This window comes from Oncorhynchus mykiss, chromosome 3, assembly GCF_057628025.1.
Source record: "Oncorhynchus mykiss isolate SJ-2025 chromosome 3, ASM5762802v1, whole genome shotgun sequence".
In the NCBI taxonomy this organism is placed as follows: Eukaryota; Metazoa; Chordata; class Actinopteri; order Salmoniformes; family Salmonidae; genus Oncorhynchus; species Oncorhynchus mykiss.
In genome coordinates this window covers 12056499-12073389 of record NC_143024.1, presented here as the reverse complement: position 1 = coordinate 12073389, position 16891 = coordinate 12056499, and the positions used below count along the sequence as shown (strand labels likewise).

General features: G+C 45.7%; 1 protein-coding gene across 3 annotated transcripts; it reads left to right on the top strand.

Annotated features, from left to right (window-relative positions):
• Positions 1-50: 50 nt before the first annotated feature.
• LOC110534012 (gasdermin-E) lies at positions 51-16543 on the top strand. 3 transcript variants are annotated; one of them, XM_090220853.1, is made up of 10 exons: positions 51-210; positions 547-757; positions 1938-2130; positions 8448-8622; positions 11755-11875; positions 12332-12451; positions 13955-14082; positions 14389-14671; positions 14866-14939; positions 16039-16543. In XM_090220853.1, exons 2-10 carry the CDS (start codon positions 547-549, stop codon positions 16264-16266), a joined length of 1533 nt encoding a protein of 510 aa, XP_090076979.1. In that variant the 5' UTR covers positions 51-210; the 3' UTR covers positions 16267-16543. The 3 variants fall into 3 exon arrangements, with proteins under 3 accessions (XP_090076979.1, XP_090076971.1, XP_090076983.1); XM_090220845.1 differs by having other exon boundaries at positions 57-210; positions 494-757; XM_090220857.1 differs by lacking the exons at positions 12332-12451; positions 13955-14082; positions 14389-14671; positions 14866-14939; positions 16039-16543 and adding an exon at positions 12087-12148 and having other exon boundaries at positions 87-210; positions 494-757.
• The last annotated feature ends 348 nt before the right edge of the window (positions 16544-16891 follow it).

The window sequence follows — 16891 nt, the reverse complement described above, 5'->3', positions numbered from 1 at the left end:
GATGGAAGCACAGAGAGATAGAACCAAACGTGAGGGGGTTCCCCCAAAACACTCCCAGTGCACGTGGCTGGAGAAAGGGGTGGAGCGAAACTCTTTGTTATCACCGTACTTATTCCGTTGTTGCGACAGAAATGTCTACCTTTATCTAAACGGGTAACTCTAACCTGGAACGGTCTTTCGCGTGCGGCTAGGACATAGCCAGGATAAACGGTAAAACATATTGCTCTTGTAGGTAGCAGTAGTTTCAATTTTGAACATATTGAGTCGTGAATTATGAACGCATAGATAGACGTCTATGAACGTTTACGAATAACAACCACAGTATTTTGACTCTGTAATGTCTGATTTCTTAGCGTATCCAGTCTGCTACTCATATGGCTCATAGGTCATGGCTTTAACGTTTTATTTTTTTAGATAGTAAATTAATGGGAACTTTTTCAATGTGAATATTATCGTATTATTAATCTTGTGTTCTTGTCGTGTTTGTTATCAGTTGCAAACAGAGACATCATCCTCGACCATTTCTGTGTCTGTCTCCCATTGAAGATGTTTTCCACGGCCACAAGAAACTTTGTGGAGGAGATTGATGATGATGGCAGCTTGATCCCTGTGTCCAGTCTGATTGACTCAGACAAACTGGTCCCTCTCTCACTGGTTGTGAAACACAAGCGTTTTTGGATTTGGCAGAAACCCAAGTACCTGCCCACTGATTTTACCCTCAGTGATGTGCTGACTGGAGACACACCCTTAACTCCAGGTAAACACAAGATCAGCCCCTCAGTTGAAATGATAGGCTGCACACCTGTACTTGCTACCTGTTTGTTTGCAGGTATAGGCTCCGCTCTCCCTCAGTGTGATACTGTGTGAATGTGTTCCTTGTGAAAGATCTGAGTGTCGATTCTGTTATCCATGTTACTGGAAAGATTATGAAGAGGATCCTATCATGATACATAATGATACATACAGTGACTTCAGAAGTATTCACACCCCCTGACTTTTTCAACATTTTGTTGTGTTACAGCCGGAATTTAAAATGGATTACATGTAGATTTGTTTTGTCAATGGCCTAAACACAATACCCCATAATGGCCTGAACACAATACCCCATAATGTCACAGTGGAATTATGTTTATCTGTTAGGTCCCTCAGTTGAGTAGTGCATTTCAAACACAGATTCAACCACAAAGACCAGGGAGGTTTTTGCACCTATTGGTAGATGGGTAAAAAAAAAGCAGTCATTGAATGTCCCTTTGAGCATGGTGAAGTTATTAATTACACTTTGGATGGTGTATCAATTCACCCAGTCGCTATAAAGATACAGGCACCCTTCCTAACTCAGTTGCCAGAGAGGAAGAAAACTGCTCAGGGATTTCACCATGAGGCCAATGATGACTTTAAAACAGTTAGAGTTTAATAGCTGTGATAATAGATAGCTGAGGATGGTTCAACAACATTGTAATTACTCCAGAATACTAGCCTAATTGACAGAGTGAAAAGAAGGAAGTGTGAATGCAACAAGCCACTAAAGTAATACTGCAAAAAATGTACAGCAATTCAATTTTTGTCCTGAAGACAAATTGTTATGTTTGGGGCAAATCCAATCCAACACATTACTGAATACCACTCTCCATATTTTCCAGCATAGTGGTGGCTGCATCACGTTATGGGTATGTTTGTAATCGTTAAGGACTGGGGAGTTTTTCAGGATAAAAAATACACGGAATGGAGCTAAGCACAGGCAGATTCACATTTTAGCAGGACACTAACCTAAAACACAAGGCCAAATAAACACTGGAGTTGCTTACCAAAAAGACAGTGAATGTCACTGAGTGGCCGAGTTAGATTTTCAAGTAGATTTAAGATAAAACTATGATCAAAAACCAATTTGACAGAGCTAGAAGAATTTTAAAAAACATTGTTGCTTCCCTCTCCTACAGTTGTGGTCAAGACTGATTTCCTAAAGTACCAAGGGACATTTGGTGACAACAAATCAGGAAACTTTGAGTCGAATTTGGTTGCTGTAAACCTTAAAGTGGAGGGGAAAGACACATCTAAACTCCAGTCGTCCTTCGGCAGCCTGAAGAAAGAGGAGGTGGATGTACAGAAGTTGCTGCGCGACTCCAAAGACAAGTGAGTTCCTCTCTCTCTAATGTGTACCTACAGTAACCCCAGGTTACACTCTGTTCAGCTGTACATACAGTAACCCCAGGTTACACTCAGTTCACCTGTACCTACAGTAACCCCGGGTTACACTCGGTTCACCTGTACCTACAGTAACCCCGGGTTACACTCGGTTCACCTGTACCTACAGTAACCCCGGGTTACACTCGGTTCACCTGTACCTACAGTAACCCCGGGTTACACTCGGTTCACCTGTACCTACAGTAACCCCGGGTTACACTCGGTTCACCTGTACCTACAGTAACCCCGGGTTACACTCGGTTCACCTGTACCTACAGTAACCCCGGGTTACACTCGGTTCACCTGTACCTACAGTAACCCCAGGTTACACTCAGTTCACCTGTACGTACAGTAACCCCAGGTTACACTCAGTTCACCTGTACCTACAGTAACCCCAGGTTACACTCAGTTCACCTGTACCTACAGTAACCCCAGGTTACACTCAGTTCACCTGTACCTACAGTAACCCCAGGTTACACTCAGTTCACCTGTACCTACAGTAACCCCAGGTTACACTCAGTTCACCTGTACCTACAGTAACCCCAGGTTACACTCAGTTCACCTGTACCTACAGTAACCCCAGGCTACACTCAGTTCACCTGTACCCACAGTAACCCCAGGCTACACTCAGTTCACCTGTACGTACAGTAAACCCAGGTTACACTCAGTTCAGCTGTACGTACAGTAACCCCAGGTTACACTCAGTTCACCTGTACGTACAGTAACCCCAGGTTACACTCAGTTCACCTGTACCTACAGTAACCCCAGGTTACACTCAGTTCACCTGTACCTACAGTAACCCCAGGTTACACTCAGTTCACCTGTACCTACAGTAACCCCAGGTTACACTCAGTTCACCTGTACCTACAGTAACCCCAGGTTACACTCAGTTCACCTGTACCCACAGTAACCCCAGGTTACACTCAGTTCACCTGTACCCACAATAACCCCAGGTTACACTCAGTTCACCTGTACCTACAGTAACCCCAGGTTACACTCAGTTCACCTGTACCTATAGTAACCCCAGGTTACATTCAGTTCATCTGTACGTACAGTAACCCCAGGTTACATTCAGTTCACCTGTACCTACAGTAACCCCAGGTTACACTCAGTTCACCTCTTCCTACAGTAACCCCAGGTTACACTCAGTTCACCTCTTCCTACAGTAACCCCAGGTTACACTGTTCACCTGTACCTACAGTAACCCCAGGTTACACTCAGTTCACCTCTTCCTACAGTAACCCCAGGTTACACTCAGTTCACCTCTTCCTATAGTAACTCCAGGTTACACTCATTTCACCTCTTCCTACAGTAACCCCAGGTTACACTCAGTTCACCTCTTCCTACAGTAACCCCAGGTTACACTGTTCACCTGTACCTACAGTAACCCCAGGTTACATTCAGTTCACCTCTTCCTACAGTAACCCCAGGTTACACTCAGTTCACCTGTACCTACAGTAACCCCAGGTTACACTGTTCACCTGTACCTACAGTAACCCCAGGTTACACTCAGTTCACCTCTTCCTACAGTAACCCCAGGTTACACTCAGTTCACCTCTTCCTACAGTAACCCCAGGTTACACTCAGTTCACCTCTTCCTACAGTAACCCCAGGTTACACTCAGTTCACCTCTTCCTACAGTAACCCCAGGCTACACTCAGTTCACCTCTTCCTACAGTAACCCCAGGTTACATTCAGTTCACCTCTTCCTACAGTAACCCCAGGCTACACTCAGTTCACCTCTTCCTACAGTAACCCCAGGTTACATTCAGTTCACCTCTTCCTACAGTAACCCCAGGCTACACTCAGTTCACCTCTTCCTACAGTAACCCCAGGCTACACTCAGTTCACCTCTTCCTACAGTAACCCCAGGCTACACTCAGTTCACCTCTTCCTACAGTAACCCCAGGCTACACTCAGTTCACCTCTTCCTACAGTAACCCCAGGTTACATTCAGTTCACCTCTTCCTACAGTAACCCCAGGCTACACTCAGTTCACCTCTTCCTACAGTAACCCCAGGCTACACTCAGTTCACCTCTTCCTACAGTAACCCCAGGTTACATTCAGTTCACCTCTTCCTACAGTAACCCCAGGTTACATTCAGTTCACCTCTTCGTACAGTAACCCCAGGCTACACTCAGTTCACCTCTTCCTACAGTAACCCCAGGTTACACTCAGTTCACCTGTACCTACAGTAACCCCAGGTTACATTCAGTTCACCTCATCCTACAGTAACCCCAGGCTACACTCAGTTCACCTCTTCCTACAGTAACCCCAGGCTACACTCAGTTCACCTCTTCCTACAGTAACCCCAGGTTACATTCAGTTCACCTCTTCCTACAGTAACCCCAGGTTACACTCAGTTCACCTGTACCTACAGTAACCCCAGGTTACATTCAGTTCACCTCTTCCTACAGTAACCCCAGGTTACACTCAGTTCACCTGTACCTACAGTAACCCCAGGTTACACTCAGTTCACCTCTTCCTACAGTAACCCCAGGTTACACTCAGTTCACCTCTTCCTACAGTAACCCCAGGTTACACTCAGTTCACCTCTTCCTACAGTAACCCCAGGTTACACTCAGTTCACCTGTACCTACAGTAACCCCAGGTTACACTCAGTTCACCTCTTCCTACAGTAACCCCAGGTTACACTCAGTTCACCTGTACCTACAGTAACCCCAGGTTACATTCAGTTCACCTCTTCCTACAGTAACCCCAGGTTACACTCAGTTCACCTGTACCTACAGTAACCCCAGGTTACACTCAGTTCACCTCTTCCTACAGTAACCCCAGGCTACACTCAGTTCACCTCTTCCTACAGTAACCCCAGGTTACACTCAGTTCACCTCTTCCTACAGTAGTGTCAGTGGTTAGTGAAAGGAAAACACACAGGCTGAATCTCAAATAGCACCCTATTCCTTATATATAGTCGTGGCCAAAAGTTTTGAGAATGACACAAATATGAATTTTCAAAGTTTGCTGCCTCAGTTTGTATAATGGCAATTTGCATATACTCCAGAATGTTATGAAGAGAGATCAGATGAACTGCAATTATTTGCAAAGTCCCTCTTTGCCATGTAAATGAACTGAATCCCAAAAAAACATTTCCACTACATTTCAGCCCTGCCACAAAAGGACCAGCTGACATCATGTCAGTGATTCTCTCGTTCACACAGGTGTGAGTGTTGACGAGGACAAGGCTGGAGATCACTCTGTCATGCTGATTGAATTCTAATAACAGACTGGAAGCTTCAAAAGGAGGGTGGTGCTTGGAATCACTGTTCTTCCTCTGTCAGCTGTGGTTACCTGCAAGGAGACACGTGCCGTCATCATTGTTTTGCACAAAAAGGGCTTCACAGGCAAGGATATTGCTGCCAGTAAGATTGCACCAAAATCAACCATTTATCGGATCATCAAGAACTTCAAAGAGAGCGGTTCAATTGTTGTGAAGAAGGCTTCAGGGCGCCCAAGACATTCCAGCAAGCGCCAGGACCGTCTCCTAAAGTTGATTCAGCTGCGGGATCGGGGCACCACCAGTACAGAGCTTGATCAGGAATGGCAACAGGCACGTGTGCATCTGCACGCATGGTGAGGAGAAGACTTTTGGAGGATGGCCTGGTGTCAAGAAGGACTGCAAAGAAGCCACTTCTCTCCAGGAAAAACATCAGGGACAGACTGATATTCTGCAAAAGGTACAGGGATTGGACTGCTGAGGACTGGGGTAAAGTCATTTTCTCTGATGAATCCCCTTTCCGATTGTTTGGGGCATCCGGAAAAAAAGCTTGTCCGGAGAAGACAAGGTGAGCGCTACCATCAGTCCTGTGTCATGCCAACAGTAAAGCATCCTGAGACCATTCATGTGTGGGGTTGCATCTCCACCAAGGGAGTTGGCTCACTCACAATTTTGCCTAAGAACACAGCCATGAATAAAGTGGTACCAACACATCCTCGGAGAGCAACTTCTCCGAACCATCCAGGAACAGTTTGGTGACGAACAATGCCTTTTCCAGCATGATGGAGCACCTTGCCATAATAACTAAGTGGCTCGGGGAACAAAACCTCTATATTTTTGGTCCATGGCCAGGAAACTCCCCAGACCTTAATCCCATTGAGAACTTGTGGTTAATCCTCAAGAGGTGGGTGGACAAACATAAACCCAAAAATTTGGACAAACTCCAAGCATTGATTACGCAAGAATGGGCTGCCATCAGTGTGGCCCAGAAGTTAATTGACAGCATGCCAGGGCAGATTGCAGAGGTCTTGAAAAAGAAGGGTCAACACTGCAAATATTGACTCTTTGCATCAACTTCATGTAATTGTCAATAAAAGCCTTTGACACTTATGAAATGCTTGTAATTATACTTCAGTATTCCATAGTAACATCTGACCAAAATATCTGAAGACACTGAAGCAGCAAACTTCTACACACAATATCCCATAATGACAAATCAAAAACAGCTTTTTAATTTTGTTTGCTAATAAAAACATTTTTTAAACACAAATATTATATTTACATAAGTATTCAGACCCTTTACTCAGTACTTTGTTGAAGCACCTTTGGCAGCGATTGCAGCCTAGAGTCTTGGGTATGATACTACAACCAAGATTTTACTCTTTGGCCTGAATACCAAGCGTCACGTCTGGAATAAACCAGGTACCATCCCTACAGTGAAGCATGGAGGTGGCAGCATCATGTTGTGGGGATGTTTTTCAGTAGCAGGGACTGGGAGACTAGTAAACACAACAAATACAGGTGTGCCAGGCTTGTAGCATCATACCCAAGAAGACTCTAGGCTGTAATCTCTGCCAAAAGTGCTTCAACAAAGTACTGAGTAATGGGTCTGATTACCTTTATAACTGTGCATTTTTAAGTTAATGTTTTATACATTTTTTATTGAAAAAAAACTTTTTGCTTTGTCATTCTGGGGTATTATATGTAGATTTACGAGGGGAAAAAACTATTTAACCAATTTTAGAATAAGGCTGTAACGAAATGTGGAAAAAGTCAAGGGGTCTGAATACTTTCCGAATGCCCTGTATATCACAGCATCTTTCCTCATGATCAGTGTTTCTTCTTTGCAAACTGTATGCAGTGACTATATTCTACCATATGCACTGACTGTATTCTAACAACCCAACACCATATGGGCTGACCGTATTCTAACTACCAACACCATATGGGCTGACTGTATTCTAACAACCCAACACCATATGGGCTGACCGTATTCTAACTACCAACACCATATGGGCGGACTATATTCTGACTACCAATACCATATGGGCGGACTGTATTCTGACTGCCCAACACCATATGTATGCTATAGTTAAAAAATAAAAATAGATTTATAATACCAGTAAATGTATTAATGAAGCTGAACACTGCTTTATGCGTAGCCTGGAGAAATCCAGTCTGTCTGTGCTAACATTCAAATTTATTTATATAGCCCTTCTTACATCAGCTGATATCTCAAAGTGCTGTACAGAAACCTGGCATAAAACCCCAAACTGCAAGCAATGCAGGTGTAGAAGCACAGTGGCTAGGAAAAACTCCCTAGAAAGGCCAAAACCTAGGAAGAAACCTAGAGAGGAACCAGGCTATGAGGGGTGGCCAGTCCTCTTCTGGCTGTGCCGGGTGGAGATTATAACAGAACATGGCCAAGATGTTCAAATGTTCATAAATGACCAGCATGGTCAAATAATAGTAATCACAGTGAACAGGTCAGGGTTCCATAGCCGCAGGCAGAACAGTTGAAACTGGAGCAGCAGCACGGCCAGGTGGACTGGGGACAACAAGGAGTCATCAGGCCAGGTAGTCCTGGGGCATGGTCCTAGGGCTCAGGTCATCTGAGAGAGAGAATTAGAGAGAGCATACTTAATATCACACAGGACACCAGATAAGACAGGAGAAGTACTCCAGATATAACAGACTGACCCTAGCCCCCCGACACAAACTACTGCAGCATAAATACTGGAGGCTGAGACAGGAGGGGTCAGGAGACACTGTGACCCCATCCGATGATACCCACGGACCGGGCCAAACAGGCAGGATATAACCCCACCCACTTTGCCAAAGCACAGCCCCCACCCCACACCATTCTACTCCTTGCCACTGCTTGTCATGTTTGGCACAATGAGGAGTGGCATGTTGTCACAAACAGACTGAATTTCTCCAAGCTACTTTATAATCATCCAAGAAACATAACTTGAATCATCTTTGCCCTCATCAAAGGACAATTCTCTGATTTATTTGTCTCTCCTGCAGGCTTTTGGACATGTCCCACTGTCTGATCCAGCAGACCCGTGAGAAGTCCAGGGAGGTGTTTGCGGTGGTGAAGGAGAGGATTGTGACGACCCAGCCGTGTTCGGTCAAAGAGGAGGTCCAGCAGGGGGGGCAGTTAGGGGAGCTGCTGAGCTTCTGTGGGCCCAAGAGCACCCAGGTAGATGGAGAGAGATGAAGAGCGTTGTAGGATTTGTTACATTAATCATCTCTATTTGTTAGGCTGGGATATTATATATTACAAGAGTTGAAGTTAACCATGTGGTTTACCCTGTATAGATGAATCTTTAGCAGGGAAAATAGGGAAGAGGTTGACTCAAAGGGCAGCAGGCTGGATTGGACCTATGACAACACTGCAGACAGGCCTATGTGTGCTGGAAGCTGGATTGGACCTATGACAACACTGCAGACAGGCCTATGTGTGCTGGAGGCTGCAGGCTGGATTGGACCTATGACAACACTGCAGACAGGCCTATGTGTGCTGGAATCTGCAGGCTGGATTGGACCTATGACAACACTGCAGACAGGCCTATGTGTGCTGGAAGCTGGATTGGACCTATGACAACACTGCAGACAGGCCTATGTGTGCTGGAGGCTGCAGGCTGGATTGGACCTATGACAACACTGCAGACAGGCCTATGTGTGCTGGAAGCTGCAGGCTGGATTGGACCTATGACAACACTGCAGACAGGCCTATGTGTGCTGGAAGCTGCAGGCTGGATTGGACCTATGACAACACTGCAGACAGGCCTATGTGTGCTGGAGGCTGCAGGCTGGATGGACCTATGACAACGCTGCAGACAGGCCTATGTGTGCTGGAAGCTGCAGGCTGGATTGGACCTATGACAACACTGCAGACAGGCCTATGTGTGCTGCAGGCTGGATTGGACCTATGACAACACTGCAGACAGGCCTATGTGTGCTGGAGGCTGCAGGCTGGATTGGACCTATGACAACACTGCACAGGCCTATGTGTGCTGGAGGCTGCAGGCTGGATTGGACCTATGACAACACTGCAGACAGGCCTATGTGTGCTGGAGGCTGCAGGCTGGATTGGACCTATGACAACACTGCACAGGCCTATGTGTGCTGGAGGCTGCAGGCTGGATTGGACCTATGACAACACTGCAGACAGGCCTATGTGTGCTGGAGGCTGCAGGCTGGATTGGACCTATGACAACACTGCACAGGCCTATGTGTGCTGGAGGCTGCAGGCTGGATGGACCTATGACAACGCTGCAGACAGGCGTATGTGTGCTGGAGGCTGCAGGCTGGATTGGACCTATGACAACACTGCACAGGCCTATGTGTGCTGGAGGCTGCAGGCTGGATTGGACCTATGACAACACTGCAGACAGGCCTATGTGTGCTGGAGGCTGCAGGCTGGATTGGACCTATGACAACACTGCACAGGCCTATGTGTGCTGGAGGCTGCAGGCTGGATTGGACCTATGACAACGCTGCAGACAGGCCTATGTGTGCTGGAGGCTACAGGCTGGATTGGACCAATGACAACGCTGCAGACAGGCCTATGTGTGCTGGAGGCTGCAGGCTGGATTGGACCTATGACAACGCTGCAGACAGGCCTATGTGTGCTGGAGGCTGGATTGGACCTATGACAACACTGCAGACAGGCCTATGTGTGCTGGAGGCTACAGGCTGGATTGGACAAATGACAACACTGCAGACAGGCCTATGTGTGCTGGAGGCTGCAGGCTGGATTGGACCTATGACAACGCTGCAGACAGGCCTATGTGTGCTGGAGGCTGGACTGGACCTATGACAACACTGCAGACAGGCCTATGTGTGCTGGAGGCTGGATTGGACCTATGACAACGCTGCAGACAGGCCTATGTGTGCTGGAGGCTGGATTGGACCTATGACAACGCTGCAGACAGGCCTATGTGTGCTGGAGGCTGCAGCATTACTGCTGGACCAGCAAGGCCACAGATTAATGATTTTTAATGTATGTGGAGCAAAACGAGTAGTGAAGCGTGAATAGACCACTACAGTAGATCAGTCATATGAATGACTACTACATAGACTACTACAGTAGATCAGTCATATGAATGACTACTACATAGACTACTACAGTAGATCAGTCATATGAATGACTATTACATAGACTACTACAGTAGATCAGTCATATGAATGACTACTACATAGACTACTACAGTAGATCAGTCATATGAATGACTACTACATAGACTACTACAGTAGATCAGTCATATGAATGACTACTACATAGACTACTACAGTAGATCAGTCATATGAATGACTACTACAGTAGACCAGTCATATGAATGACTACTACATAGACTACTACAGTAGATCAGTCATATGAATGACTACTACATAGACTACTACAGTAGATCAGTCATATGAATGACTACTACATAGACTACTACAGAATATCAGTCATATGAATGACTACTACATAGACTACTACAGTAGATCAGTCATATGAATGACTACTACATAGACTACTACAGTAGATCAGTCATATGAATGACTACTACATAGACTACTACAGTAGATCAGTCATATGAATGACTACTACATAGACTACTACAGAATATCAGTCATATGAATGACTACTACATAGACTACTACAGTAGATCAGTCATATGAATGACTACTACATAGACTACTACAGTAGACCAGTCATATGAATGACTACTACATAGACTACTACAGTAGATCAGTCATATGAATGGCTGATCAGGATTTATTAACACTGCCTTATCATGTTAGGCTCTCATTCTATGTCGTCATGTCCACTTGTTCACTTCCCTTGACTGGTTTGAAGGAAAATGACTCAAGTGAAAGTCACCCAGTAAAATACTACTTAAGTAAAAGTCTAAAACTATTTGGTTTTAAATATACTTAAGTATCAAAAGTAATTGCTAAAATATACTTAAGTAGTAAAAGTATCAATAATTTCAAATTCCTTATATTAAGCAAACCAGATGGTTCCATTTTCTTTTTTAATTTAATTTACGGATAGCCAGGGGCACACTCCAACACAATAATTTACAAATGAAGCATTGGTGTTTTATTGAGTGTGTCAAATCAGAGGCAGTAGGGATGACCAGGGATGTTCTCTTGATAAGTGTGTGAATTGGACCATTCAAAATGTAGCGAGTACTTTTGAGTGTCAGGGAAAATGTATGGAGTAAAAAGTACCTTATTTTCTTCAGGAATGTAGTGAAGTGAAAGTAAAAGTTGTCAACAATATGAATAGTAAAGTACAGACACCCCCCAAAGATGACTGAAGTACCACTTTCCACAGGCGTCTGTAAAGGAGAACAGCAGCCTGCACAAAGACAGCAACGTGTCTCTGGAGATTCCTGCCCACACCGTCATCGCTTACGGCATTATAGAGCTGGAGATCAAACTCAACGGACACTATGGTGAGGGAGCCTTTATTTTCCTGTTTCTCAGGCAACAACACACGTTTTAAACTGTAAACCCTCACCTGGACCCATCATCAGACCATGTAGGTTGTATATTACAAAGCCTTATCAAGTGCATGGTCTCTGTTAATGTTCAGTATGTCCAATGTATTTGAATGAGTGTCTGTATTAATAGGTTCATACTACTGTCTCCTTGTCTTGTGCTCAGAGCTGTGCCTAATGTCCCACACTCTTGTTCCTCAGAGCTGTGCCTAATGTCCCACACTCTTGTTCCTTAGAGCTGTGCCTAATGTCCCACACTCTTGTTCCTCAGAGCTGTGCCTAATGTCCCACACTCTTGTTCCTCAGAGCTGTGCCTAATGTCCCACACTCTTGTTCCTCAGAGCTGTGCCTAATGTCCCACACTCTTGTTCCTCAGAGCTGTGCCTAATGTCCCACACTCTTGTTCCTCAGAGCTGTGCCTAATGTCCGACACTCTTGGGGGGTTCGAGGTGGATGGGCCTGTTAAGAAGAGCTTAGTGGGGGTGTCTGGCGCTCGCGACGACACCCCAAAGAAGAGCTGCTTTCAGAGAGGTAACGAGACTAATGGAAGTTCCCCTCCTTTTTGTAGGCCCACGTACCAATTTAAATTGTTGTTATTATCATTAGATTTCTGTCAGGGGAACTCAGTCGGGGTCTCAACTTACTGTTGAGCGGTAGAATAGTAGAATACACAATTGGTTGTGGCTCAAAACGTTAGAAAACGTTAGTGGTAGAAGAGGTTAGTGGTAGAAGACGTCCCTGGTCCAGTGGTAGAAGACGTCCCTGGTCCAGTGGTAGAAGACGTCCCTGGTCTAGTGGTAGGTGTCCCTGGTCTAGTGGTAGGTGTCCCTGGTCTAGTGGTAGGTGTCCCTGGTCTAGTGGTAGAAGGCATCCCTGGTCTAGTGGTAAAAGACGTCCCTGGTCTAGTGGTAGAAGACGTCCCTGGTCTAGTGGTAGAAGGCGTCCCTGGTCTAGTGGTAGAAGGCGTCCCTGGTCTAGTGGTAGAAGACGTTAGTGGTAGAAGGTGTCCCTGGTCTAGTGGTAGAAGACGTTAGTGGTAGAAGGTGTCCCTGGTCTAGTGGTAGAAGACGTTAGTGGTAGAAGACGTCCCTGGTCTAGTGGTAGAAGGCGTCCCTGGTCCAGTGGTAGAAGACGTTAGTGGTAGAAGACGTCCCTGGTCTAGTGGTGCAAGACGTTAGTGGTAGAAGACGTTAGTGCTAGAAGACGTCCCTGGTCTAGTGGTGCAAGACGTTAGTGGTAGAAGACGTTAGTGCTAGAAGACGTCCCTGGTCTAGTGGTGCAAGACGTTAGTGGTAGAAGGCGTCCCTGGTCTAGTGGTAGAAGACGTCCCTGGTCTAGTGGTAGAAGGCGTCCCTGGTCTAGTGGTAGAAGACGTCCCTGGTCTAGTGGTGGAAGAGGTCCCTGGTCTAGTGGTGGAAGAGGTCCCTGGTCTAGTGGTGGAAGAGGTCCCTGGTCTAGTGGTGGACATATACTGAATGGAATGTTACATGTTGTTCTTTATGTAAAACTCTTAATGACCCCGTCACATTCAGGTTGTAGAACTGATTTACAACACATTTAACACAATGGTTGTTGTGATACAACTGTTATTTTTGTGATAAATTGTCTGCACAGAAATGTTTACTCAATCATTGTGCCGTGGCTCCACAGTCCACAACACTTGTGTAATTGTTTTGGTCCAAAAACCTTGTGCCATATGCGTTGTACATACAACATGAGTGTACAGGGCCGATGTCTAGCGTATCCTGTTGTAAATAAGGATTTGTTCTTCACCTTCTTGCCTAGATGAATAAATACATCGGTCATATGAACAAAAGAGCTCATCAGGAGGATCATGTAAAAGGTTATAGCACTGCCTTGGAGAGATCACTGTTTCCTCTAACAATTCATTAAAATAAATAAATTCATACATTTGTCCCATTGTGGTTGCAGAATAAATCTTACATATGATAGTTTTCTGGTTGTGAAATCTCTGTGATACGGTGGCAGCTGAGTCAAACTTCCGCTAGATGCAAAGTGTTTGTGTGTTGACAGAACTGGAGAAACTGAGGGGTCATTTCCAGCTGCTGTCAGTCCTGCCAGTAGACACACGTTCCTCTCTGTTCCAGCTCCTCAAGACAACCATGGAGGACAAAGAGGCAGTCAGTGTGCTGGAGAGTGTGGTGAGTGAGGCGTACAGAAACAGGGCACAAACACACACAGTCCTACAGTTATTTTCTATGAGCGGATTACTGGCAAGAATCATCAGCTTTCTGAAAATGCTGAACATACTAACTTCTCATTACGTTCGGTCTGTCATCATTATAATCTACCATAGTATCCTAAATATCTTCTGTCTCGAACCTTCGAGTCATTTACCAGACACTCTTATCCAGAGAGACTTACAGTCAGTACATTCAACTAAGTTTAGCAGGAAAAAACAAACCACACATCTCACCTATTCTTTCTAATAATGGCTCTTCTCACAGCTGGACCAGATGTGCACAGGTAAGACAGCTGACCTGGGGGAGGTTAAGGAAGCGTCTCAGATGCAGACAGTCCAGGCCATTCTGAACCTTCTGGAGCATTCGGACTCCAGCCCAACACGGTCCCTCCTCAGTGATTCCAGCCAGACACCCTCCCTCCTCAGTGATTCCAGCCAGACACCCTCCCTCCTCAGTGATTCCAGCCAGACACGGTCCCTCCTCAGTGATTCCAGCCAGACACCATCCCTCCTCAATGCCACTCATCTCATTATCAGTGCCATGGATGGTGAGACACTGAGCAGTGAATATTAGTTGACTAGTTGAATATTAAGTGCCAGTTCATTGTCACAACAGTCTCCAGCCACTGCATTTATCAGGAAAACTGGCATCTCACTTCATGAACATTTTATTTTCTCAGAACCCACAATGCCCTGAAAACCACTTCCTGTTTCACACCATCTGTGAATCTTTATTTCTCAGGAATGACAGATGAGTGTCTCTCTGTGTTGGGATCCTGTTGCAGTCCTCCAGTCTTACAGGCCCTGCAGATCCTGGTGAGTTCACATTTCTCCTTTTGTTACACTTAGCCTGGTAAAAACAAGTCTATACTTCTTCAAAAATACTGTACACTTACAAACAACCTATGGGCCTCCCGGGTGGCGCAGTTGTCAAAGGCACTGCATCGCATCTGTGCCACCAGAGACTCTGGGTTCGAGCCCAGGCTCTGTCACAGCCAGCCTCGACCTGGAGGTCCATGGGGCGACACAAAATTGGCCTAGCGTCGTCCGGGTTAGGGAGGGTTTGGCCGGTAGGGATATCCTTGTCTTATCGCGCACTAGCGACTCCTGTGGCGGGCCGGGCGCTGTGCACGCTGACCAGGTCGCTAGGTGTACGGTGTTTCCTCCGACACATTGGTGCGGCTGGCTTCCGGGTTGGATGCGTGCTTGGTTGGGTTGTGTTTCAGAGGATGCATGACTCTCGACCTTCGTCTCTCCCGAGCCCGTACGGGAGTTGCAGCGACGAGACAAGACAGTAACTACTAACAATTGGATACCACGAAATTGGGGAGAAAAAGGGGGTAAAAAATAAAGACTACACTGTCTGGTTAACAAGTCTGTATACTTCAAAAATATAGTACTGTGTGACCTGTTCACCACTTGGCCTGTTCACCACTTGGCCTGTTCACCACTTGGCCTGTTCACCACTTGGCCTGTTCACCACTTGGCCTGTTCACCACTTGGCCTGTTCACCACTTGGCCTGTTCACCACTTGGCCTGTTCACCACTTGGCCTGTTCACCACTTGGCCTGTTCACCACTTGGCTAAGCTAAATAAAGGTTCAATTAATTCAATAGTTGTTTGGAATAGATTAAGGGCGGCTGTAAGGATCAGTATGAAGACCTCACAGGATAAGTAGCCTTGCAGTTAGAGCGTTGGGCCAGTAACCCTGGCCGTGACCTCACTCCCTGTGGGTGTCCCAGGGGGAGTTGGGATATGCAACAAACACCTTTCCATTACCAACACGTGTGTAACAGGACAAATAAACACTCCCACGTTATTACAATACTTCATTCTCCATTTTGAAATGGTCATTGCATCTTACAGACATGACATCGCAGTATCTGATCATATTCCTGTGCTGCTTGTCCTCCAGGTGCAGCATGTGGCAGCAGGGAGTGGGGAGACCCTCTCTCTGAGAGATGCTGGTCTGGCTGTTCTGACTGAGGAGGAGCTGTATCAGAGGACAGAGAGTCTCTTTGGTCTCTCTGAAGTTACACTGAAGAGAGAAGAGGACACACTGAGGACAGAGATGAAGGACCAGCCTAGATACCTTCCTCTAGTCATGAGTATCACTGTGAAAGGCCTGGCCTCTTTAGTGTAAGGAGAGACTGAGTAAGAGAGGGAGGAGCGGTTTCCTTGTATCTTTGTAGTGACTGGGTGTATTGATACACCATCCAAAGTGTAATTAATAACTTCACAATGCTCAAAGGGATATTCAAGGTCTGCTTTTAAAAAAAAACATCTACCAATAGGTGCCCTTCTTTGCGAACCATTGGTAAACCTGTGCTTGAAATTCACTGCTCGACTGAGGGACCTTACAGTTAACTGTGTGTGGGGTCGTCATTCAAAAATCATATTAAACACTATTATTGCACACAGTCCATGCAACTTGTGATTATTTAGGCTTACCATAACCAGTTTTTCATTTTTAATTCCTTTGTAAACAATTCCACTGTGACATTGGGGATCAGTATGTAGATCAGTGACACAATCTCAATGTAATCAGGTTGTAACAACGTGAAAAAAAGTCAAGAGGTGTGAAGTCTTTCTGAAGGCACTATTACCGGACGACGTTGTCATGGCCAATAGGAGTGATATAACCTTACAGGATCAGTAATAAGACCTTACAGGATCAGTATTAGGACTCTACACCCAAGAACTGTTGAGTGTTTTAAAAGCCAGTATTCAATCCAAAGTGTGTTAGAGTAGTGCACTGGACAGCTGAC